At 47.4% G+C, this 25,000-nt stretch overlaps 1 protein-coding gene across 1 annotated transcript; it reads right to left on the bottom strand.

The window, feature by feature from the left end:
• Nucleotides 1-18,802: 18,802 nt before the first annotated feature.
• pou3f1 (POU class 3 homeobox 1) lies at nt 18,803-19,951 on the bottom strand (the record flags this gene model as incomplete). The annotated part of the gene is made up of 1 exon (XM_084444115.1): nt 18,803-19,951. Exon 1 carries the CDS (start codon nt 19,931-19,933, stop codon nt 18,803-18,805), a length of 1,131 nt encoding a protein of 376 aa, XP_084300241.1. The 5' UTR covers nt 19,934-19,951.
• Between the last annotated feature and the right edge of the window lie 5,049 nt (nt 19,952-25,000).

Here is a 25,000-nt window from a genome sequence, read left to right as displayed (position 1 = left end):
TAATATTCAAGTTTGGAGGTCCCTATCTCCCTAACAGGGAGAAACAATGCTATAAAAATGTTTGTTTTTTTGCCACAAATTCTCTTATCTTTTCCATAACATCTCTATATTTCTTCTTAAGGTATTTTTCAAGCAACTGGATGATTATTATTCCCTTTCTATGGGATTTCAAGGCACACAGAACTGGCAAACTCCACCTCTGCAAATGAATGTCATATGGCTTTTCCCAAACTTTTCTTTATATTACTATGCCTGTGCTCTCCGGACTACAATTATGTGACTAGATCATACGGTTTACACATCCTATTTGGATTATAAAATGGAAAGAGAGGATTGTGCCACCTTTGATATTGGCACCATTACTTTATCACCGACAAAGATAAGCCACTGCAATAGCATGCACGATTCACAGCCCCATCCGCATCTGGAAACAGATGAAAGCTCAGTTTAAATAAGAGGGACTGTTTCTTGCTGTTTACCGATGGCTGTGGATCCCTCGTTTGTTCCATCTAGACTCTGTGTTTACACAATGGAGAGATTTTGGAATCCAGACTATTGGCCTTTCTTATGAGGAAGTTTTGCATCCTTTGATCAACTCCAGGTCCAATATTGTCTACCCAGGAATAACTTCTTCAGATATTTGCAGACCAGGGACTATATGAAGAAATACTTTCCCAATCTTGAGAAAAGGGAAACTGCTGGATATTTCAAAGGTGTGTGTGTGTGTCAAGGCTTCATAAAATGTTTCCCCCCTGTGGGATAGATGTCTTATCGGGGAAGCCACTCTTCTCCACAGCTATGTCCAAATACATCCTAGACTGTCCACTGTTTTTGGCTTTGTCGTGCAAAATAAAATAAAAACATTTTGAGAAGAGAGGGGTAATGACACAATAGCTACACTGTACAACAGACAGTAACGCAAACGCTTGAATAACAAGACACATCAAGTAGGATTATAGACATTAAGTAGGAGGATAAATAGATAGAACATGGGGCACTTAACACCCCGCCCTCAACTCACATCTTAAACAAGGTAGGACGGGGCTGGAGCATAGTGTGTGTGTGTGTGTGTGTGGTGGGGGGGTAGAGAGAGAGAGAGAGAGAGAGAGAGAGGGGGACTTGGGCGATTAGCTTGGGGTCTTTGAGGAACCTCAGTCTCCCTCTCTCTCTCTCTCTCTCCTGGCTCCTTTTCAGCGGCCTCTCTGATAAGCGTTTGAGCTGTCAGAGAGAAGGTAAATACGCCACTTAAGGATTCCTCTCTCATTTGGCGGTCACACTTACGCTTTAATTAAAGTGGGAGCGATACCCCGGCAATGAGCCGATGCTATCAGGAGGCCGCGGCAGGCAGGCACACAGGGAGATGAGGGGCTGAGATCAGGCCTTCGACCAGTGTGTGTGTGTGTGTGTATGTGTTTGTCTGTGTGTGCGTGTGTATGTGTGTGAATGGGAGAGAAAGAGTGTAATCAGTGTGTGTGTGTGTGTGTGTGTGTGTGTTTGTGTGTGTGTGAGAGAGAGAGAGAGAGAGGGCTCCACCTTGCTCTCGGAGCTAAACAGCTGTAGCGAGGCTGCTATCAGATATTTATAAGAAGCTCATGAATATGGATGGGCAGCGAGATGGGACTGATGTTTGTCCTCTAAGAGGGGATGAAAGGAGAATGCGCTCTCTTCCCAGAAGGACCTAGTCAGGGCCGCTCACTGAGAAGTGTGTGTGCGTGTGTGTGTGTGCATGTGTGTGTGTGTGTGTGGTGTGGTGGTGGTAGTTGGGGGGGGGGGGGTCATCACACAGGCAGGACAACCCTACTCATGTTCATTACTAAACATTACTAATCTTGTTGGATAGGGTTTGAAGTACAGTATGATCACTGTAATCATCGTCATGATGTTTGCACTCATAACATTAACCCAGGCATGTTAATCTATTGACAAAGGCTCTCACATAATTTAATGTATTTTCATGAATGCTGCAATATAATGGAATGGGAAATTGTGGCTTTTTCTTTACAGAGACTTTAAGATAAAAGTGGATTACCATACAGTATGCATGGGATGCGCGCTCCCTGTCTGCATCCTAACTGATGGGCCGCTCCTACCAGGTGACCTGGAGGGGGTCGATGTCGGAACCTTGTGGTCTGATTACAGGGGTTCCACAAGGGTCTGTCCTGGGTCCTCTCCCTTTGTCCTTCTACACTACCTCTCTGAGCTCTGTCATTCCCTCGCATGGCTTCTATCACTGCTATGCCGATGTCTCCCAACTGGTCCTGTCATTTCCCCATTCTGACTCACAAGTGGAGGCACGCATAGCTGGGTGCTTGGCTTGGCGTCTCGGAGTGGATGGCGACGCATCACCTCAAGCTCAACCTGTACAAGACTGAACTGCTGTTCCTCTCGGGGAAGGGCGGCCGGCACTGCGACCTGGCCATCACCATTGATGATACATTGTTCTCGGCACATATCACATCCGCCCCGTGCTCATGCAGATTCCTGCTCTACAACATCAGGAGGATATGACCTTTCCTCACTGACGAAACGGCGCAGGTGCTCATCCAGGCTCCCGTCATCTCGCGCCTGGACTACCGCAATCCGCTTCTTGCTCGGGCCCCGGCGTCAGCCATTAAACCTCTGGAGCTTGTTCAGAAAGCTGCTGCTCTTCTGGTGTTCAACCACCCCAAGTTCTCCCACAAAACTTCCCTTCTCCGTTCTCTACACTGGCTCCCAGTAACAGCTTGAATCCGGTTTAAAACTCTGGTACTAGCCTACAGGACAATGAAAGGAACAGCTCCCGCCTACCTCCAGGCCATGTTCAAGCCCTACACCCCCTCGACCACTACGCTCTGCTACCTCGGGACGACTGGTTGCCCCGTCACTCCAAGGTACTGACTGCCCACTGACGTCAGGACAGCAGAGTCTCTGCCCATCTTTTGCAGCAGGCTCAAAACTCACCTCTTCAAGAAATACTACCAGGATCCTCCCTCTTAAACCTATTGTATTTTTGGTTTTCTACTCTTGCACTTTGCCTTTAACACTAGATTATGCTCTTAGTCACTTGTTTAGAAAGGAGATACACTTATGAGTACTACACTGACTTCCTACGTTAAATGCCATTATTCTAAGTTGCTTTGGATAATGTAATGTATAAAAGTGAATGTAATGTACAGTATAACACAGAACAACTGCCCCTCCACATGTGGGGTGTTTTGTGTATTTTTTTTTTCTCTTGACAAGGCCACTCATTGACCACCCCTGAGCTCAGGGGCATCTGACCCCCGAGTATTCAAAACAGAGGTCAACAGTGCGGAGATATAGCGAGCGCAGTGAGTCTGAGAGTGCCGTTTTAGCGCTGCGCTGTACCTCTCAACGCTAATCACAGAGTCATCCATCAGGGTTAATTGATGGGCTCTAAGCAACCTAGATTTACATTAGGGCTTCCCTATTACCATAATGGGCATGTTTTAATACGGTTAATAGGCTGGCACGACCTTGCCCGTTCACTCAGCAGGTATGCACCGTGCGGGAGTCCCGGTGTTGAAGTGGTCCATGCGTAGAGAGAGGACTGTCCACCTGATGAAGTCCACCTGATGACTGCGTAGCTTGGAGGCTAAGAGGGGGATAGGACAGGCAATGACGCAATGTGACTTGGAAACATGAGAGAGAGAGAGAGAGAGAGAGAGAGAGAGAGAGAGAGAGAGAGAGGGCGGGGGGGGGGGAATCAGATCTTTTCAAGCCTGATGGTTGGATGTTAAAAAAGAAAGAAAGAAAAAAATAAAGATAATGTATATGACAACAAAGAAACCCATTGATAATTTGTTTTTTATGGACACACACACACAAAAATCATGATTGGCACATTTACGGGGGCAGCTTTGTGACCAGGCAACCTTTTACATACCTATCCTCTGACCGTGGCGGGCACCGCGGGCACCACAGGGGGGGGAAGGACGTCAGAGTGGGTTGCCAAGTGGTCCCGGGGGCGGGAACGGGGGCAGAATCTGAAAAATGCGCCCCGGGAAAAGACCAGAGGGTTAACATTTTGGTTTTCTCTGTGCCTTTGTGGAGTGGACAAATGATCCCAGGAGCTGGACAATAATGTTTTTATGGAACTCTACATTTTGTGATCAAGGGCTCCATTGTGGGAGTGTAATGGGCAACACGTGGCTGGACTGGAGCTCCACCAGCCCCGCGGTGGGTCTGGGGGCAGATGGAGGGGTGGGGGGGGATGGGGAGGGGGGCAGGAGAAGGGAGGAGAGGGTAAAGGGGAGGAGAAGAAGGAAAGGGGAGATGGGGGGGTGGGAGGAGGTATTATGAATCATGAAGAGTGAGAGAGGAGTAAAGGAAGGAGGAGGAGAGGTGGGGGGGGCAAGGGAGTCGTGTGGGGTGGGGGGGGGGGGGGGGGGGGGGAGTGGACTCGAGGAGAGGAGGGGAGGGAGGAGAAGGGGAGTCACCCCTGTGCCCCACTCCAACAGGCCACCACTTTGTTCCCCGGTGGGGCTGAACAACAAGGGCCAGTCAGGACATGAATCTGACCAGAGGACCCGGGGCCCGGGCCAGCGTGCCAGAGAGCCAGCTCCGGGTCGGACGGGGCCCGCAGGAACCCGGCCTGGAGAGATAATGTTTCTCCCTAATCTACGCTGCTACGCCCACGGCCCAGGACCCGACGGACAATGCCCCTCCTCATGACAAGACTGCTATTCTCTTTTCATCCCTCTCTCTCTCTCTCTCTCTCTCCGTCTCTCTCTCTCTCTCTCTGAACATTCTGCTCTTTTACGACTTAGAGGACCCTCCTGGTTTTCTCTGCATCGGAGCAGAACGGAGAGCGATGAAGTATGTTTGTGGGACGGGAGAATGTTTGTTTACGACTTTATGTTCACATCTGTGGCCAGGTTACGGCCGTAAACACGCACGGAGCGCTTTGCGCTGTACGCTATCATAGAGTCGCTAAAACCGTCATGGGAACCATGAGAATCAATTGCAGCTCTGTGCGCTGGTCAACAGATGTGTAGTGTGTGAATTTTAAATGTACTTCATGCGGTTAGTGTGGCAGATGTTGAATAGGACTCTCCCAGGCTCGTCTCCTGTCTCTGCCTCTTCCTCGTTGGTGGTCATATGGTGCATGGGAGGGTGGGGGATGCTGGGATACGCGCGAGCACCGCTGGAGGCCTGCGGGACGTTTGAGTGAAGCCGTATGTCTGCTGTTAACAAGGGGGGAAGACCGTCGGACAGCTAATCAATAGATCAATCATAACATTACCACTTCGAATCAATTACAGCGCGGCTACCCCTCCTCTCACTCTCTACCTCTGGTGCTTCCCTCATTGTAGTCATCAATAAGGAAGCAAACTCACAGCTTGACCACTTCTTTGTATTCTATTGAATCTATTATTTAAAAACAGAAATACATTCGGTATGGTTTAACATCTGTCGATAAGTGGGTTTATATGGTGTCAAAGTATAACTGTGGAGATTAAGACGCACGTCACAATGATCTCATGAAACACAACTAAACAAGAAATGAATCTGCGTTGTCTGAGGAAATATTGACAGTAACAATACTGACAATTCCACTTTGAACACCACTGCCGAGTTTTGCCATTGTGGTTTTGTTAGCGTACGCTGTTCTTTTGAAGGTGTTGTTTGTGTATTGTCCTGCCGCAACACAAGTTTCCTATGACTAAGCCTAAGATGATGCTACCATTACAATGACACTACAAGAGATTTGCGGAGCAGAGGAGAGAATGGAAAGGACAATGGAAAACGAGTGTCAAAGAGAGAGAGAGAGAGTGAGAGAGAAAGAGAAAGAGCGAGAGACAGAGAGGGAAAGAGGGCACATTGTTTTCAGTCTGCACGCATCGGCTCGTCTATTCGGCCATCTTGAATTCCATCCATTCAGCCAGCGGCCGTGCGTAGGCCAGCCCTCCGACGCGTTTCCCCATGGCGCTCACAACGGCGGCCATTCATGTGGCTCCACTGGGGGACATCTGCACCCGAACCCTTGTCACTTCACCCCCCTCCCCCCCCAACAGACCGCCCCCCACACACACACACACTCACTCACTCACAACAGACACACAAACACACACACACGCACGCACACGCGGACGCACGGCACTCTCCGAGCTCTCCACCAAAATGCCATGGGAGAATGAGAAGGGCATCAGAGATGGCCGTTGTCTACGTACGCCCATGTGTGGTCAGGCTGCAGGGGAGGGCGGGTGGCGAGGTCTCTGGCTCCGTGGGGGCAGCGGCGGGGGCGGCGCATAGCTGGGGTGTGTCACGCTGGCTGGTTTGCAGGGGTGGGGTTAGACAGAGCTAAGGTTTTGGGCCCGACTGACCCCCAACATTCCGCTCTCACTTGCTACGGCGTGGTGACGTGGGTGGGCCCGGGCGACCCCTGACCTCAGAGAAAGTCCACATTGTACTGTAGGCAGGGTATCAAATCCATCCATCTACCCAGCATCAATCTCAATAGTTCTACGTGACGTTGTCCGCGGCGGCGCTACTCTGCCTCGCCTGCACCATTGATTTCTGGTGACGCTGATGTGTGTTCGTCCAAGTCACCCAGGACGACGACATCTTGAGAGCGGTGCGTCATGTACTGTACGGTCACGAACCCATTCCCCGGCCCGGCCGCCGACTGAGCGGTCGAATCGCTGGCCCCTTCTGGGCGCGTTTCACACAGTGCCAGGATGTGGACGCAGAGGCCTATATAAACAGCCCCCTGCAGAGTAGGAGAGACACCCTCGTTGTTATTGTTGCCCGCTAACGCCACGCTCTCTCTCTCTCTCGTATTGTCCGGCCCTCCAGTAATCAACACATACATATGTAGGAAAAGCTGAGAGGGGCGGACAATGCGGCCCTTTGTGACCCTCCGGCTCCACCCCACGGCTCAGAAGGGCCCGGGCGTCGCCCAGAACAAACACAACGCTGGGTTGGCATAACCGCTCTCGGTCACAAACGAATATTTGATCCCCGCGACCGAGCGAATCAGTGTTCAGATCCTCCGTGATCCGCGGCAGACACGGCCCCGGCGCGGTTCAGGCGTGGGGATCGGGTGCCTGTTATGTTGAATTTGTGTGAGAAAGCAAGAGAATGTCCAATGAACGGCCATCTGTTGAGCATGTTGGTGTGTGTGTGTGTGTGTGTGTGTGTGTGTGTGTGTGTGTGTGAGGGGGGTGGTGATGGATGTACACGAGTGTTCAACGGGGGTAAATCTGTGTGTGTGTCTGTGTGTGTGTGTGTGTGTGTGTGTGTACGCGCACGTCTGTGTGTGTATGGGAGATTTTGGGGGGGGGGGGGTGATGGATGTAAATGAATGTTCGACGGGGGTAAATGACAGGAGGTGACGGGGCAGTTGGAGTGACTGCAGCGATGGGAGTGTGTGTGTGTGTGTGTGTGTGTGTGTGTGTGCGTGTACGCGTGTGTATGTGTGTGTTGGGGCCACATCGATGGCCGTGTCAGGGGTGAGTGATAACCGTGGTCTTTTCAGCACCGCGGGGCGGGGTCAGACACTGTGATGGATGGCGCTCTGACTGGGACACACCCTTAACCCCCCCACCTCCTCCCCCACCTCCCCTCTCCCTGTCCCAGCGTCTGGGGCCATGGGCTGGGCCGGGCCGGGCGGGTGGAGGGGCCCCCGGGGTGGGGGGTGGGGGGGGTGGCCATGTCTGGCCTCTCTTTAGACGCTGACTGTCTGATCTGAACCAGGGAACCCAGCTGCTCAGGCTAGAGGGAGGTGGCCTGTGTGAAAGTGAAGTACTGTACCGCGCTCGCAATTATAAACTATAAAGTGTTTGTCCAGCAATACCTCGCCGGACGCCCACTTTGTATATCATCATCTGGTCTGAGCTGCTTGTGGGAGCTGCTCTCTCGGTGGCCAGGTGGCGCTGTGTTCACAGGCTCTCTGGACCGGGGGCCTGTGGGGCCCCAGGGCCTCAGCTCGGGGCCCTCCCCTTCCAGCAGGAGGCAGCGGCGCCCTGGAGAGAGGAGCAGGCATAACCTGCCTTGTGTCTCATCTTAACCTTCAAACGCTGGGGCACACGCTCTCACACACACACACACACACACATACACAAGGAGAGAGAGTGCGTGCGTGTGTGTGTGTGTGTGTGTGTTGGGAGGGGGTCGGTGAGGGAGAGAGAGACAGGGAGAGAAAGGGAGAGAGAGTCAATGCGGCAGCAACAAAGGACTGCATGGAAGCAGCAGCACAAGGCCTTCACAGACCCCAGCCCACTAATTGACGGCTGCAGGGAGTGGGAGAGACAGAGGGAGAGATATGAAAGCAGCCAGACCCCCACAGAGTCTGCTGTACAACACACACACACACATGCGCGCGCACGCACGCTGGATGTGTGCGCATTGGCTGCCTCAGAAAGACTTCCCTAGGAAACTCCACAGTTCATTCCTTATGTCCTGCGTCTTGTCCTTCTCCCTGTCTGAGGACTTTGTCCACACACACACACACACACACACACGCAACACACATACGTGTGCAGATCGAGAGAAAGGCCCAATTTACGGTGTCGTCGCCCACATGATAACGGCCGCCGAGGGGCCTAGGGCCACCATTTAATTGCTGCGGCCGTGAGTACCAAAGAGGTGCCACACCAATTAATCTCCTTTGTGGCGGGCTGTCCTCCCCGCCCCCCCGCCCCCCGACTGGGCCGTCCCACTGGGCCAGAGCTGGGGGAGGACAGCGGGTGGGGGGGTGGTGAGGCACACAGGAGGCTCCCCCCAAAATCCATCCCCTCCTCCGAGTCTCCCCCGACATCAATGAATCTCCCCCTTCATCTCTCCAGGCGCAGGCTGGGGACACGAGACCGGAACGCTGACACCAATCTGGACGCAGGGGCCACGTCACCGTCAACAGACTGTCGTCTGACGACCAAAATACGAGAATTTCTGACCAAAGCAGACGGCGAACAGTCGGCAAACGCGCCTGCCTCGTCGTCTTCTGGGCGGGTGTGAATGGGTTAAGGGTGGGAGAGAGAGAGAGAGAGAGAGACAGAGAGAGAGAGAGAGAGAGAGAGAGAGAGAGAGAGAGACAGAGAGAGAGAGAGAGAGAGAGAGAGACAGAGAGAGAGAGAGAGAGAGAGAGAGAGAGAGACAGAGAGAGAGAGAGAGATCACTGATCCAGACTCCCTGCTGTACTGAAGATGACCGTAACGCCACTTCTACTACCCACCGTCCCGAGAGGGACTGAACTGGGGTCACCTTCCCACAGCCTGCACACACAGAGCAGCAGGTGACCGAGAGAGAGAGAGAGAGAGAGAGAGAGAAAGAGAGAGGGGGGAGCGGTCTATTGGCCACAGCTGAGGCATTGGACTGTATCGGTCACACGTGCTGCTTTTTGGGGAGAAGGCGTGGAGAGGATTGAGGGGTGGGGGGGTGGGGGGGGGGTGGGGGCGGTGGAGGAGATGGGGTCCACGGCTGGTGGAGGGGGGGGGGTCGGGGGGGGGGGGGGGGGGGGTGTAGTGGAGAGAGCAACTGGCGGACGCACAGACGTGAAGTGTGCAGTGGCCGGCGAGGCGCCCAGAGCCCCGGAGGAGGCGAGGAAGACGACCGCGCTGCCCGGTGGTGGAGGAGAGAAGAAGAAGAACGCCGGACACGGGGGCTCACGCAGGCGAACAAAAGCCCCCTCCACAGCCGCTGCCGCCAGACAGACCACGGTTCCCGTCGCGCACGCCGCTCCGAGACCGACAGGCCCCGTCAACCGTGTCGGCCACCACCTGGGCCCCTCCCCCCTAGACGCCCCTCTCTCCAGGTCGGACCCCGAAGCTCCACCCCCTCGCCTGCCTCACATCTGCCGGAGCCCGAGTGAAGGAGGGGAGTCATTCAGATCAGGAGCCTCGAATCGAGAGGAGGTGTCAGGCGCTGAGGGGGGGGCGGGGGGTGTGTGTGGGGTGGGGGGGGCACCTGACCTTTGTCTTATTTAAGAATCAAAAGGCTAAGGGTGTGCCTCCACCGCTGGGCGTGTGGGGACGGAGGGAGGGGAGGTCGCGGGCGGGGGCGCGGGGCCTGGCCTGGCGGGGGCGTCTGGGCACTAATCCATGGGCCGCCGCCGACCCCTGACCCCTGGAGGCGTGGATGGAGGGGGCTGCCAGGCTGCTGTGATTTTGAATGTCAAACCACCCCACCCACCTCCCTTCGCCAGGCCCCCCGGACCCCCCCCTCCTGCTCCTTGTAATGATTTATGGGGCAGGGTGTGATCGACGCAGTCGGAGCCCTGGGGAAGGGCCTAAATGGTAGTTTTGACACCGCTGAAAGCCGGGGTTAAAGGTGATCAATAACAAGGCACTGGAGGAGGAGAGAGAGAGGGAGAGGAGTGAGTGAGGGGGGGGGGGGGGGGGGGGCGGGGGAAGAGGATTGGAGTTTTTTTTAATTGGTCTTCCCTCATTATGAGTGTCTTTGTAGGCCATCTCCTGTGTCTACGAGTCCCTGACCGGAGCAGGAGGTGTGATTCTCCGGAGCTAGCCTCAAGATGGCGGGGGCTTCCGTCTGTCTGTCTGTCTCTCCATTCTACTGCCCCCGGGGTGGCTAAAGGGGAGGGGATGTCTGGTGGTGTTTACTGTGCCAGTCTGTAGCACCCCCCTCACCCCCCACACACACACACACACACACACACCTCGGTCCTGGCGTGTCTCTCAGAAGTGAGCTGATTACGACCAAGACCAGGGACCCGCTCTCCCTAATCATATCGCCGCATCTAAATCATCTGTGTACATTTCTAATTACCGAGCGGAACGCCGCGTCCTTGAGCTCAGCGGTCTCCGTCTCATCTCTGCCTCTCTTCTCTTCCCCTCCTTTTTTTCCTTCTCCCCCCCCCCCTTCTTCTCCTCCCCTTCTTGTTTATTTATTTATTTATTTGTTTATTTATTCATTTATTTGTTTTCCTCCCCTCTTTGTTGTGGTTCTGTTGACTGTTTGCGTGCCGTCAGACTCATTTGCCGCGCGGCGCCGGCCCTTTGAGCGCGGTGACACCAGGCCATGGCGGACGGCCGGGGAGGCGGGACTACGTTTGATTTCCCTTTTCAATGTCCGACTTCCGTTCGCCGCGGCTCACAGTGTGAGGCGTCCATCAGATGTCTGCGCAGCACTCGACGGTGCCGCCAATGTGTTTAATGGCAAAGGCGAAGCTGGACTCTTGATTCTTGGAGCTTGATGAATGATGAGACTATCGGGGATGTTTTGGGATGTTTACAATCTTACGTTCTCCGAGCATTCTCACTTGCTTTAGTTATTCCAATTTCCTAGTCAATATACTGTATTGTTTCGCTGTCGTAAATGAAAAATCCTTCAATTTATAGAAAACATTTCTCTGTACAAAATCTCAAAAGTGTGTATACACGACAAGAAAAGATGTTCCTGTCCAGCCAACAGTACATGCTCATGTTTTTTTGAACATCCTTGATGGCAAGACCCTGAATATCTCAATGTGCTCCTGGCCCCAATGACCTTTCTTAACCTGCACACGTTGTTTTGTCCCTAAGAGCTTCTGTCATCCCTTTCTGCTGCTCTTTTACACTGTTCTACCTTTCTACCATCGTCAACAAAAGACAGACCTCAAGGTGAAGTGTGTGTGTGTGTGTGTGTGTGTGTGGTGGGGGGGTAACCTTTGCCATTGGTCCAGCTTGGCCTTTTAGAAGAAACAATTAAAGTTGCAGCCTTGTACATTAGTCTAAATGGCCTCCTCAGCATCTGTGAACAGAAAGGGCAAAGAGCAGAGTCTTTCTTCACATCGCTTTGTCCATCACCACATCTTTTCGAAAGCATCTTTCTTCGAGGACCTTTGCCATAAACTGCATTTATCGAACCTTTTCCCCCCTCCTAATAATACCCGGTTAGGTGATGAGCTGAAGCCAAATTTGTTTGAGCTGGTGATAATTTAATCTTTTTTTTTTTGGCTACATGGCACCTCTCTCCTTACAGTACATAGCGTATGTACAGCACGTATTATCCATACCTCACAGCCGGCAGGCAAGGCGATGTGAGTTGACTTCCCTCCTCTCCCAACTGTTTGTCACCGTGACAGACACCTCAGGCAGTCTAAAGGCTCCCTCAGCGCCCGGGATCTGGCGCCCTGTCCCCCTCTCTCCTCTTCAAACCCGGGAGAGGACCGCGGAGGAGGAAGGAGCAGGGGAGGAACTCTCTAAACCTACACTTATGCTCCTCTATAGGGCCACACCTTGGAGTCTACATGAAGGGGAAGCCACATAGCTACAAGGCCTCAAATCATAAATAACACAAGACCCCCCCCCCCTTACTTTTTCCCTCCAGTTCTCCAGCGGGGGTGTTTCATATGGTAACTAGGTGTTCACTGGGTGGCCACATTGTTGCCCATCTTTCAAGTCGCTCAGAGGAGAAACCTTGAGGTAGGCAGAAGAGAAGGAATATTTGATGAAAAAATGCATTATTCCATCCTTCCAGCACCCCCCCCCCTCCCCCCCCCTCCCCACATCTATGACTCCCACTGTGGGAGCGGAGTATTTATTACATAAACGCTGAGAAGGTGGGAGGAGCACAGTTGGAGGAAAAGAGAGAGAGGGAGAGAAGGAGGAGGAGGAGGAGGAGAAAGAGGAGGAGAGCCTGTTGGAGATTTCACCTGCTGGGTCTAGAATGTGTCTTAAACATCCTGTACGCTTGTCATTTCCTCTCTGCCCGTGTCACATCCTCACTACTGCTGCTGCTGTAGCCTTGCGTTCACGACAAGGACAAGGACCACCATCAAATTAGCTTCGGTCACAACTTCAGTGTTTTTGTGGCCACATCAAAAAGCCGTAAACCAGACCGCTGGCTGACAGCAGAGTTCAAGAGTACGGAACGTTGAGAAGAATTTAGAATTTAGAATGTTGAGTTGAGCAACATTCTAAATGAAAACATTAACTGACCGCCACACACACACACACACACACACACACCTGCGTTTCTCTCTGACCGTCCTCCGGAGGGATTGACATGGCTTATTCACCTTGCAGGTACCACGGATACAGTAGTGGTATGCCTGTCTTTCTCGAACCCTGAGTTTGGGATTCCTGCAGTGCACTGTAGTAGCTCTTCTGCTCTCTCTCTCTCTCTCTCTCTCTCTCTTCAGCACCTCCCATCTGAGCAAGTGAAGAGGAGGAGAGAATCCCATGAAGTGCATTATTCAGCCCCATTATTTCCATAATTGCCGACATTGTACTGGTGTTTGTAATGTCATTAATAACAGCCGCTTCTGTATAATACGCTTAATGTTATTTATCTGTTGGCAGATAGATGCTGCTAATCCTCATTCATTTGCTGTGGATCAATGCAAATCCGCTAGCGCGAGCGAAATCCCCCCCCTGAGCTGCGGGTTCCTAATGTATTTTCCCACCATTAACCAGCCATAATCCCTGCTAATCATCGCTAATCCACATCTCCCATGTTTGATGGGAGTTCCCTGATGAAGAAGGCATCCATGTGTACCGGAGCTCCGCGCCAGGAGAAGCTCCTCGTCAAGGGCTTGGCACCAGCGCCCTGTGCCCGTCTAGTCTCACGCCATCCTGGAGGAGACGCAGGAGAGAAGGGGGGGTTCAACCTCCAGCCGCACCGGTGAGACAGTAGAACGGTTCTCTCGGCTGAGTTCAGTTCCCCTTTGGTGTCTAGTGATCCAAGCTGATAAGTAAGGTCGTTGAAGCCCCTTATCACAAAGAGGACTGGAGACCTTTCTGGTTTCTGAAGATCCATTAAACCTTCTTGTAGCCTTTCTACATTACCCCAACTTTGGCTTTTCTAGCATTTCTCTCACTCAGGTCAAGTTGCTTGTTAATACTCTATGGAGCTCCAAATTCTCAAGGCCGTCTTTCTTAGTTAGTGGCAGTAGCCAGTCAACAAAAACTGAGAAGCCCTATGTCTTTTGTCTGACTTTCCCTGATCCAAACAGGCCATCTGAGGTTGTATAGAAGTGTGCAGGTCAAGAGCCTAAATTATTAAATGACATGTACTTCCATATCAATATCTTAATGTTCCTAAATTAATGGCATTACTGCACTAGCTGCCTATCTCTCTAGATAGTGATTCCTACTGCCTTCAGACACCATGCGTTCAAAGCCCATCTCACTAGATAGTGATTCCTACTGCCTTCAGACACCATAGGTTCAAAGTTCAATAAGTTTTGTGTAAGATAGTCCGTCCAGATGATATCAATCTGCAGGAGGCACTATGAGCGCAAACAGAGAGTTGTTGAGTTAAACTTGGTCCTATTAACGCCACTTCTACGACCTTCGAACTACTGACACAACTGATTGAAATTCCTCATCCTGAGTCCATGTGCACATTTGTGCATGTAATACTTCCTGTTGTGAATGTGTGTATTTTCTGTCCCTACATGGTGAGTAAATCAGTATGAGGAAAATATTAAGTGGTAAGAAAGCACTTTAGCATAGGCAGATAAGAGCAAACTGTTTGAGTAGGAATATAGACCTATACAACATATACGAGTATCTGGGGTCTAATCAGGCTCTATCTCTGTTCTTTGGGAGCTGCTGGGGAACACAGATGAAGGGACTTTTTTAGAACAAAACAACAAATCACTTATATACTGTATGTATGTATATGAATATAAATTACATAGCCTTAAGAGTATGGCTAAAACAAATAGTAATGCAAAAACATAGAGTAGACTAAGTCTAAAATACAGAGTAAGGCTTAAACATAGAATTTTGGTCCAGGCAGTAGCCTATAGGGAAACATTTCGGTTCAGTTTAGATGTAGGCTACTGGTTTAGATTATAATCCACAAGAGGACTGTCTGACCTAAAATTATAAACCATGTTATACATATCACACTTCGAAAAAATCTAAAACAAATGGTTTCATTTTCAGTGACTCACATGGACCTTACAATTCTTTTCAGGTGTACTAACTCAGTTTTACCGTTTGGGGGCGCTTCAGACTCGCCGTTTATTGAAAGTGGTTCACTTCAACCAAACCACATTTTAGCCCTATTTTTGTCACAGTTTCAGCTGCTGTCCATACAAAACATATTTCAAAGGCCTATGTTGTTGTTTTTTTATTCATGTGAACAAAAGCAATCAAATAGGCCCACGGTTTGATGACGAAAAATAGCTCAATTTATGTTTAATATGTGCAAAGTTGATTTAATTTCTGAGTTGTTATCTGAACACATCACAACTTTTCGAAGAATGGATGAGGGTGTGTATTATTGAATGAGGCGGATATGGAAATATACATAATTGCTCGACTTTATCGAGGGGTGGGAGTGGAACAAAAGAGCTATACTTAATGCCATGTGTGGAAATTATAATTGTTTATTAAAAGTGCGACACAGACATGTCTCGTATGTGTTTTCTGACTTCTCTCTGAATTACTTATCACTTTAACGAGTCTAAAGATCATGGATTCCTCACGTGTGAAATGTGGAAAGAGCAAAGGGATTAAGTGTAGGCGATGGTTGTATAGCCTAGGCTACAGATGGGGCGGATTTGGTAGCCTATAGTTTAAGTGTAGGTCTATTAATCTATGCAGAAGGTGGGCGCATTTTTCACTTTATTTTTTTTAAATTTTTCATAGGTTAGGCTACTTCAGTTTCACTGAGTGCTGAGAAACGTAACCATACAGGGCCTAGTGATCCACGGTCTAGCCAATTATCAGACTATCTCAGGAAATGAGCTAGACAGCAACGTTTCATCATCCGTCACCACGATTAGTCTGGCGGCCGGGATGAACTAACTAGTCGTATATCTCGTATGATTTCTAACATCTTGTTCGCACTACACTGCCAAATCGAGCAAAGTGATGATCTTGGAACTATGCCCGAAGTTCTCTCCTGGACACAGTTCCAGGCACACCAGTTTATATGATATGATAAACTTGGAGACGCCTAGTGTTTATGACCCATAAGGTCTAATATTTAGCGCCATTTAAATTAATATCAAGTTACATCCTCCCTCTCTCTCTCTCTCTCTCTCTCTCTCTCTCTCTCTCTGTATGTGAGTGTGTGTACATTTGGATTACATTGTTTTAAATTAGGCCTAGTTATGCATCAAGTGATGACAAACGTTTGAGCTGCTTTTATAAATGGCTTTAGGTGCTAGGTGTGGCTCATCTTGACCTATATTCTGATATAGAATAGGTTACCCAGCATTCATAGATATTGAATAAATCCTCTGCGAGCACTTTACTTTCGACAAAAATTGTTTGAAAGGATGCAAAGATAGTGTTGTGGACATAGTGTTTCAGATAAAATATGAAAACGCTTGACATAACAAATAAAACTCGATTTGAAACGGAAGTCTGCACACTGAGGGTGAAATAGAAATTATAATTGCTGTAGCCTAGTTAGGCTACCTAATGAAACAGCTATTGACATGGAAGTTAACGTTTCGTAGCTTACATACAGTGGCAGACATTACTAGCCTAGTACAACTATACAATAGGATAATAACACTAGGAAAAAGGCCTACTCATTTTAATAACAATAGCCTTAACACTAATAGTATCACCAATAACCACTATTATAATTAATAATAGTATTGTAATACAAGTAGCCTAATAATGATGATGTTTAGAATATAATTAGAGACTATTTCAATCAATGAAAAGACAGAATCTTCGTATTAATATTGCACAATTTAATACTGCGATTACACAAAGATGTGAACAACGTCAGAGATTGTGTGAACTTGATACGGAATGGCTGAGGTAAAATATTGTTGTCTATTCCTTTAACAGCACATGTATACAGCGTCTGATTCAAAATGAAGGCCAATTACGAAACGAAATACTGGTTTAAACTGAACACATGTTGTATTCAACACTTGCTGAAAGCTTAAATCAGAATTTTTAACCCCAAACACTCATTTTCTAGTGGTTTGGATTTGCTCGCCACATTCACGTTTATGTTTTCGCCAGGTGCTGACACAATAGTTAGCAACAAAGGACAACGACTGGGTTCTTAATGAAGACAAAAGACCTTTTCTTGTATATATGTTTTATGTAAGTAATAAAATATTACTATAACATAAATATAAATGTGACTTTGCAGTCTACATTTAGCAATCAACATACAACCAATGTAGTAAACAAAACATATTGAAATTCACTGCAACATAAACATTAACAGAGCCAAACAAAAAGTTCCAAACACAGTTAAGAAATAAATATATATATAAATGGTCAGATTCATAAATGAAATCATATTAAAATATCTTCTTGGAATTAGTAAGTGTACAAAACTGCCCGGAAAGAAACCAAAACAAACAATATCTCAGAACAAGTACAAGTTTACATATTCGACATATTTACATAGGCCTATTGGAATTAATCCTGGCAACATTTTCTTTAAAATCTTTTTTGAAAAAAGTTGTTTCCCTCTGTATCGAATAGCACTGCACTATGCTTTTTGTATTAGACTGTCCATCCGGATTTACCAGACCTTGAGATACGACACACAAGCACAAGTTTATCAGTTGTCCTTTCTTGTCCATATCAGAAAAAAATAAATATATCTAAAACAGGTCCCTTCATCACTCCTCATTACAGAAATGTATTTTTTTTCTCTGGATACAGTGGTTATAATACAATGACATAATGAGCCAAATTAATGGGTAGAGTAGCATAGGCTACCTTTATGGATCAAAATGGTAGTTTTAACCATAACAGAAAGAGCAGTCTACAGCCTGACACTTCGACCTGGGGCACTGAAGTTACCTGAGATATTACTTTCGTATAACCAATCTCTTTCTAAAGGTTTGGGGGACAATAGGCAGGTAGTAATGTAAGCGCCCTGTGGTGATTTTAGGAACCTGTAAACATGGAATTACCGTGTGTAGGCCTAGCCCACTGAAAACAAATCCACGCACAATTTTATGAATAAATGTAACATTGCAATGATATTATCAACGAAAAATAAGTGCTCCATGCAAAAGAAAACAATAAAATAATTAAACAAATAGCCTACTTAGTCGACAAGAAACGCATGTTTCAAATAGAAATCCATATTGCCCTTTTAGCGTCTGTGGCTATCTGCAAAATTCGACGTGGTCAGCTGCAAAGCTTTCAATATTTTAAGGCTGCCAGAACTGAGATTTCTTGCATTCATCATTTGAAATGCATCTGACATTGAGTGTGATGATTTTGTCAACGGGTGCTATCATTTCCTTCGCCTTTTCACCAACTGGCCACTGACTTAGAGCCAACAGAAAGGGTTAGGAGGCGCTTTGATGAGTTACAGTAGCCTACATATAGGCTAGCCTAAATGAGAGAAAACAATAGACAGTTTGCAGAACAAGAGAGACACTGAAGTTAAGAATTTTCAAATCAAACATCACAATTAATATAACAAAGAAAAATAGGCAAATAATTAAAAATCTGGTTAATCAGTTTAAGCCTGAAAGCAAATATTCATTATATGTTCGTAATATTCAGGCAACCACCTCACACTGATGAAAGCGATCAGTTCAAGACACGCCAAGTGGAGATGGCCCCACTTGCAAACATGTAATTCCATTTGAACAGCCATGAAACATTGAATTACTTTATGGTAAGTCTCCTCCCGTAGAATTTTGGTAAATAAAGATCTTTGTTTCATTTAAAATGCGCACGAAATCAATTCAGTAATAGTGAATGTTTTTTTTTCAACCATTTCCCCCGTTCCATCTATTTGTCGCACCACAATCTCCGGTTTTGGGGGGACAGATGTCCAACTTTGCCAAGTTTTTTTTTCTCTCAGGAAAACGAAAGCAAAATGAAATACTGTAAACTCCATAGTCCTTTCCCTTTTCTACACCCCCGCCCCCTCCCACAAATGGTTGGATTGTTCATGAAAACAGTCACTGCACAGGACTCTGTAGCGTGTGGTGTAGAGGGGGGGTCTCCGCTTGAGAATATACGTCCTCCATATTCGGATGAGGGACCCCCACGGGTGTCATTCTTTTCTCCTTTTGTCTTCTGTTGCAAAACCAAACACGGACAACCTCTTTTTCCAACTGAAGAGTGCCGGCTAAACTGGTGATTTCATGGGCGGAGGGCTTTGGGCATTTTAAGAAATGATTTTCCAGCGCCCCTTTCACTCCTACTTCAATCGAGGTCCTCTTCTTTCGTTTCCTCCCTTGCGCAGCGATCTTGTCCAAATTGGTCGGACTTCCCGTGTTTGAGTCTGTCTCCTCCAGCCACTTGTTTAGTAGTGGTTTAAGTTTGCACATGTTCTTGAAGCTGAGCTGCAACGCCTCGAACCTGCAGATAGTGGTCTGAGAAAAGACGTTTCCGTAGAGAGTGCCCAGGGCCAGGCCCACGTCCGCCTGCGTAAAGCCCAGTTTGATCCGCCGCTGCTTGAACTGCTTGGCGAACTGCTCCAGGTCGTCGGAGCTGGGCGCGTCCTCGTCCGAGTGGTCCTGGTGGTGGCTGAACGCCTGCTGGGGGGACTCCATCTGGTTGTCATGGCTACCCGTGTCGTCGTGGAGCGTGTCCCGCATGCCGTGGTGCAGGGACGCGGGCTGGGGGCTCAGCATCGCGTTGAGGTTCGTGTATCCCGGCTGCGAGTAGACCAACGACTGGTGACCGTTGGACGCAGGGGACAGTGGGGACAAGTGGTGCGTCGTGGTCGGTGCCCACGATCCATGGTGGCCACTCTGCGCCTGCTGGTGCACCAGGTGAGATCTGTGGTGGAAGCCGCTGCTCAGGTCCTCTCGGCTCGCCTGGACGCTGGCTTTGTTGTGCTCCTGTTGCCCGATGTGAGTGCCGCTGGTCCAGTCGGTGTTGGAGGTGGGCAGCCACTGGTGGTGCGTTAGGCTCATCGGATGTCCCGTGTTGGTCGCCGCTAGCCCTTGCAAGTACTCATGGTGCATCATTTTCTGCACCTCTCTGTATGTCGTCCCCTGATGCATCCTATCCGAATCCGGATGCATGAGCGGGTTAGACGGCAAGGAGTTATTCCTCGGAATATACTGAGCTGTTGTCGCCATGGCTCCGACTTCGAAAACTGACGAGCACTTCGGAGGTCTCGAGGCTTTAGAGCCAAAACGCAACAACCTGCTCTGGGAGGTCTTGGAGAAGCGCTAAGACACGCCCCCCCTTCGCTTGTATTGGCTCCTCACCGATTCAAGCCTACCAGAGGCATATTCAATAGGCGCAACGTTTCAGAACGTTGCAGAGCGCATTTACGCACAGAATGGTATAGGGCTTATGCACAGTATAGGCGTGTGTGCATTCTATACATTACAATTGTATTTTCGGGCTTCCGTAGCCTAACGCTTGCACCTATGCCCCAGGTTTCCGTTCTCCTCTCTCAAAAGGCAGCTGGGTCGGCTTTTTTTCTTTTGCAGCGTGTTACTCACAATTGGCCACCTTTGGAAGATTGTTTTATTCCATTCATTCTCTCTCTCTTCAGTCGGGGCGGAGAAGGGCTAGAAAACGGTGGGAGATGATTAGGTTTCGTTCGGGTTGTTTTGCAAATAACCACGTGGGGGAGTAAGGGGATGTATTTGAAGGGGTGACCCCCCCCCCCCCCCCACACACACACGCACTTATCTTAGGGTCACTGATATCGGCCTCTACAATGCTATTACGCGATGTGAATTGCAACCAACGGCATAAAGGAGAGGCATGCAAATGAGCTGGATATAATGTTTCGATGAATATCACATATCTGCTATCTATGAATAGCCATCACGAGGTCTCCGAATGCATTTCTTTATAAATGTATTTGGGCAACAATTCGTAATTATTGTTTCAGTAAATTTCAATGATCTCGTCAAGACCATTTGCTTTTATAGGCTCAAAATCTCTCTCCCCCTGCCTTCGACACACACACATACATGGACACGCGCGCGCGCACACACACATACACACGTACACGCGCGCGGAAACACACGCACACACACTTGTCATTAATCAAGGGCTATACGGATTGGATGGACCATCAGGAAACGGTTGATTTGAATATTCAAAATCTATGATAAATAATGCGTATTTGCATACCCTCATGTAGGCTATGTTATGTCACCATACAAATGCAGAGGCACATGTGCTTCTGTTATAGTATACAAACATGTAACTTACAAAAGAGAAAGAACTGAGCGTACGGTGCTCAATATATCCCAAAATGATGTAGAATTTAACTACTGTCAAAATTTGGATTTATGCAAAGCTGGGATAAATAGAGGGTATATGCTATTTTATGGTATTCTCTCTCCAAGCATTTTTACTAAACAGCAACTTAGAGAGAAATCCTGTTTCTTCCTCTTGGCTTCTCCCTCTCTCCACTCCCGGTTGATCTGATTATTTTTCCCTTCACGTTTTGTCCCAATAGCAAATTACCAATTCTATGAATTGCAAAGCAGCCTCGGAGACGCTGAGGGGTAGAGAGGGGGGAGACGCGAAGATTGAAAGGGATCTTTGCAAACACAATCACGTTCTTAAATGGAAATGCGGGGCTTTAAACAAATCTTACATCTCTCCCGTTCCAGTCGCCTAAAACTCCGCAATCAGGCACATGTTCCACTCCCTCTAAAACAGGAGCTTTTTGGAAGATATTTCAGGCATCAGTCCTATTTTAATTATTTACCTGAATGCAGTTTTTTTAATCTCACGCGCGTGTTTGTGTGTATGTTGTCGTCTTTCACATGCGAATGCTCCGGTTTTTTTTTTAAGGAGAAGTCAAAGTAGGCTACTATTAATTTTAAATCCCGGGACGGCGACACGGTTAACGGTAAGTTGCTCTTTCTCTTGCTGTGTCCTTGCTTATCAGCAAGGCGGTGGGAAATGTGACGAGTGTGTGTCTAAGATGTTCTTGGGGTCACAGGTGCTCGTCATCATCTATTGAAAGGCGTGGTTTTTCCAACCTCCCTTTATATATTTATTTTAGATGACTGTGGGGAGACAATCTCCTGAGTTAGTGAGGTGCAATTAAGGACCATTTATGAAGTTACTAAGGGTTTGATATTTCATGTAAAATATTCAAATTAAGGACATATTGCAACAATATTGTAACATTTGCTTTATAATTATAGTATGTGGTTTAATGTCATTGCCATATGGTAAACAAACAATTAAATTAGGCCTATAGGCTACTGACATGCACTGATATTATTTTTCTGGACTGGGTAATTAACCAAATCAAATAACATTCTATTGAATAATCAGTAAAGTAGCCTACTAGAGGTTAACATTGCAATTGCTACAAACATAAGACTTGCATCAGTTTTTTTCTGGGCTATAATTTTTTGAATCTAATAATAACCTTGGGTAGACCTAATTCAGGATGAAAACAATTTGTGATCTGAGTCGTATAAAACCTTCTGATCTGCTTAAGCTTTTAAGTAGGCTAGTCTATCCCTTTTACGCTGTGATGTTCTGGCCCTAAAACACAGCAGGCTGATTTCTATGAGCCCTCAACCTTCCGAGACCAAAATGGAAGTGTGCGCTGTGGAACGGAGTCATAACGCTGAGTTAATGAAGATGCTTTGCTATTCAGTCATTCCCCTCTCCCAGTCTATAAAAATCTGTCATTTCTGCCGGAGAAGCTGTGTCGGGCCAGTCACACAGACCAACTCTTGTACTTTGCTAGTCAGTGAGGGGTTCTGGAAAAAAAAAACGATCCAGATGCTCACCCATCGCTTTCTAAAGAATACGGCCTTGTGCGGAACGAGGTGAATTTTTGCCAGGGCGCACGAGGTTGCTATGGAGAGTGCGTTGAAAGAGGTCACACAGATCCTATTGATGAATAATAGGCTCTACAGGAAAAGGAAGGGACATGGAATAGTGGTGGATTCTCGAAAAAGATTGTGTGACACAATTATGGGGTTTCATAACTGGGTGATGGACATGTGGAAGTTGGGGTGACCCTATCCAAAAAAATAATTATATAAAATTTTAAACAGCTCCATTGTATCACAAACCATCCTTCACTGACCCCTTTCCATGCACAGCTTTCAACATGGTCTGGTTACAACTAGGCACAAATTAGCATTTAAAATAGATGTTATAGCTCTGGGTTGACCTAACCTCTTATCCTACCATACATAGTACATGCTATAGAAAATTTTGCTTTGACACCAAAACACACACAGCCTCTAAATAAACACAAATATCTAGCCTCAAATTATTTATGATTGTCTCCCAGCTCCCTGAACTGATTAGGCTGATTAATGTGTGTATCATGTTTAGTTAGTCTACATTTCAGTCGGTGGCGGGGCATATTGGCCCAGAATCAGAAGTCTTCCATTTTCCTTGATATTATGCTCGCGCTCCCTGCCATGTGTCACGTGTTAAAGCCTCACGTGGGACCTCCTCTACATGAATACCATAGCATCACACCCAGAGTAACCTCAACCATCAGTCGACCACTCAAATAACAAAGTTGTCCTAGTGTTTGTGTGGAGCAGTATCATACAAACAACTTGACTCTCCTTTCTTTCTAGCAAGAACAGTAGCAAATTAGTAGGTACCTACAAACACACACACACACACACACACACACATATATATATATATATATATATATATATATAAACAGACAAAAGCTTATTTTAATAATTAATAGTTATTATAGTTACACAGCTTGTGCTTTATCATAACATGATAGAGTCAAAATATACCCCTCATATTTATTTGTTCATAAATCTGTTTTATGATAGCCTACAAAATACATATAGCCTACTAAGTTATATTTCAAATAATCAATAATAAGAATATATAGCTACAACTTTACAATTTAACTATGATTGCGTCAACCAAATTGTTCCTGAGACGCAGATCATTTTTAAATGGTCTAAATATGAGTGTAAAATGCCTGATCTAGCAGTTGGATCTAGCCAGATCTAGCAGTTAACGTAGGCCTATAAAGTAAAGGCATATTTTCTCTAAAACTCTAACCTGAACTGTGTGGTGTTTCATTCACATGTGTGTGTGTGTGTATGCCTAGAGAGATGCTGCTTAGATTTGTTAGATTTTATAAAGATTGTAGAGGTAAAACGTAGACATCCAGAGTCCAACACATTTCGCATCCTATCTTCTATGTGCATGCATTTCAGCGGCAACTCCAGCAAGTTCCTAAAACTCTGACAGTCATTGAATAGACCTGTCCCCTTGTTGCATAACGCGGCTGATACCGGGCCGCACACTACGGCTCACATGGAATGAATTCAAATAGTTTGAAAGGTATATTAGGCCTAAATGAAATCGAAATGGTCATGACCCTCTACTTAATAATCTTTCCCCGGGAAGCTCACAGTCGACCGCTAAACTGCCACTGGCTATATTTGGATACACGCCATACTCAAACTAAAACGATGTAAGACAATGATATTCACAGTTCTACCACAAAATAGGCCTAATTGCATTTCTTCCTCCACATTCAGTCCTTCTTTTGACAGACATGCGTAATAGGCTCTAACTATGCAATGTTACTAACCCATTGCGTCCTGGAGACCAAAACGTCCTACGCTTTTCAGGTAACTTTCTTCCCTTTCCTTTTGGGCTAATGAACCCGGGCTATTCTGCCAGCATCCCCATGAGAACGCGAGGAGGAACGTTTCTCTTGTGGTAAAAGGTGCGAGTTTTCTCTCCCTCTATCTCTCGACTAATTAGGCGGAGGGTCTGAACAGAATGAATATTCATGAAAGACAACCGCCGCTCAATTAGTCGAGGAGAAAGACAGAGGGAGAGAGTTCCTAACTTCAATCCCCAACGAGCACCGCGCGTGCAGAGGAGTGAAGTACTGGTCCCTCCTCTGAATGCGGCTGTCGTCCAGAGCCAGACAGAGACAGACACTCCATGAAAATACAGCGTTTCTCGTCAGCCTCTCTGCTTCCTTTTTACGGAACCAACTAAAAATGACTTGATTGATCATCAATTGCTACTTTTCCCTGGGGTATAAATAAATAAAACAACGATTATTTAGATTGACAACAGCTTTAACAGTGGTCACATGAAATATCTTCTATATACTGTAGGCCTTCTGTTTTACTTGATGCCTAAATAGAAATTAAATAAATATTCCCAATATGATACCCATTGCTGCTATTGTCACA

This window comes from Borostomias antarcticus, assembly GCF_949987555.1.
Source record: "Borostomias antarcticus genome assembly, chromosome: 10".
NCBI lineage: Eukaryota > Metazoa > Chordata > Actinopteri > Stomiiformes > Stomiidae > Borostomias > Borostomias antarcticus.
Note: the sequence above shows the minus strand (reverse complement) of the source record. Positions and strands in the feature narration are given on the sequence as shown.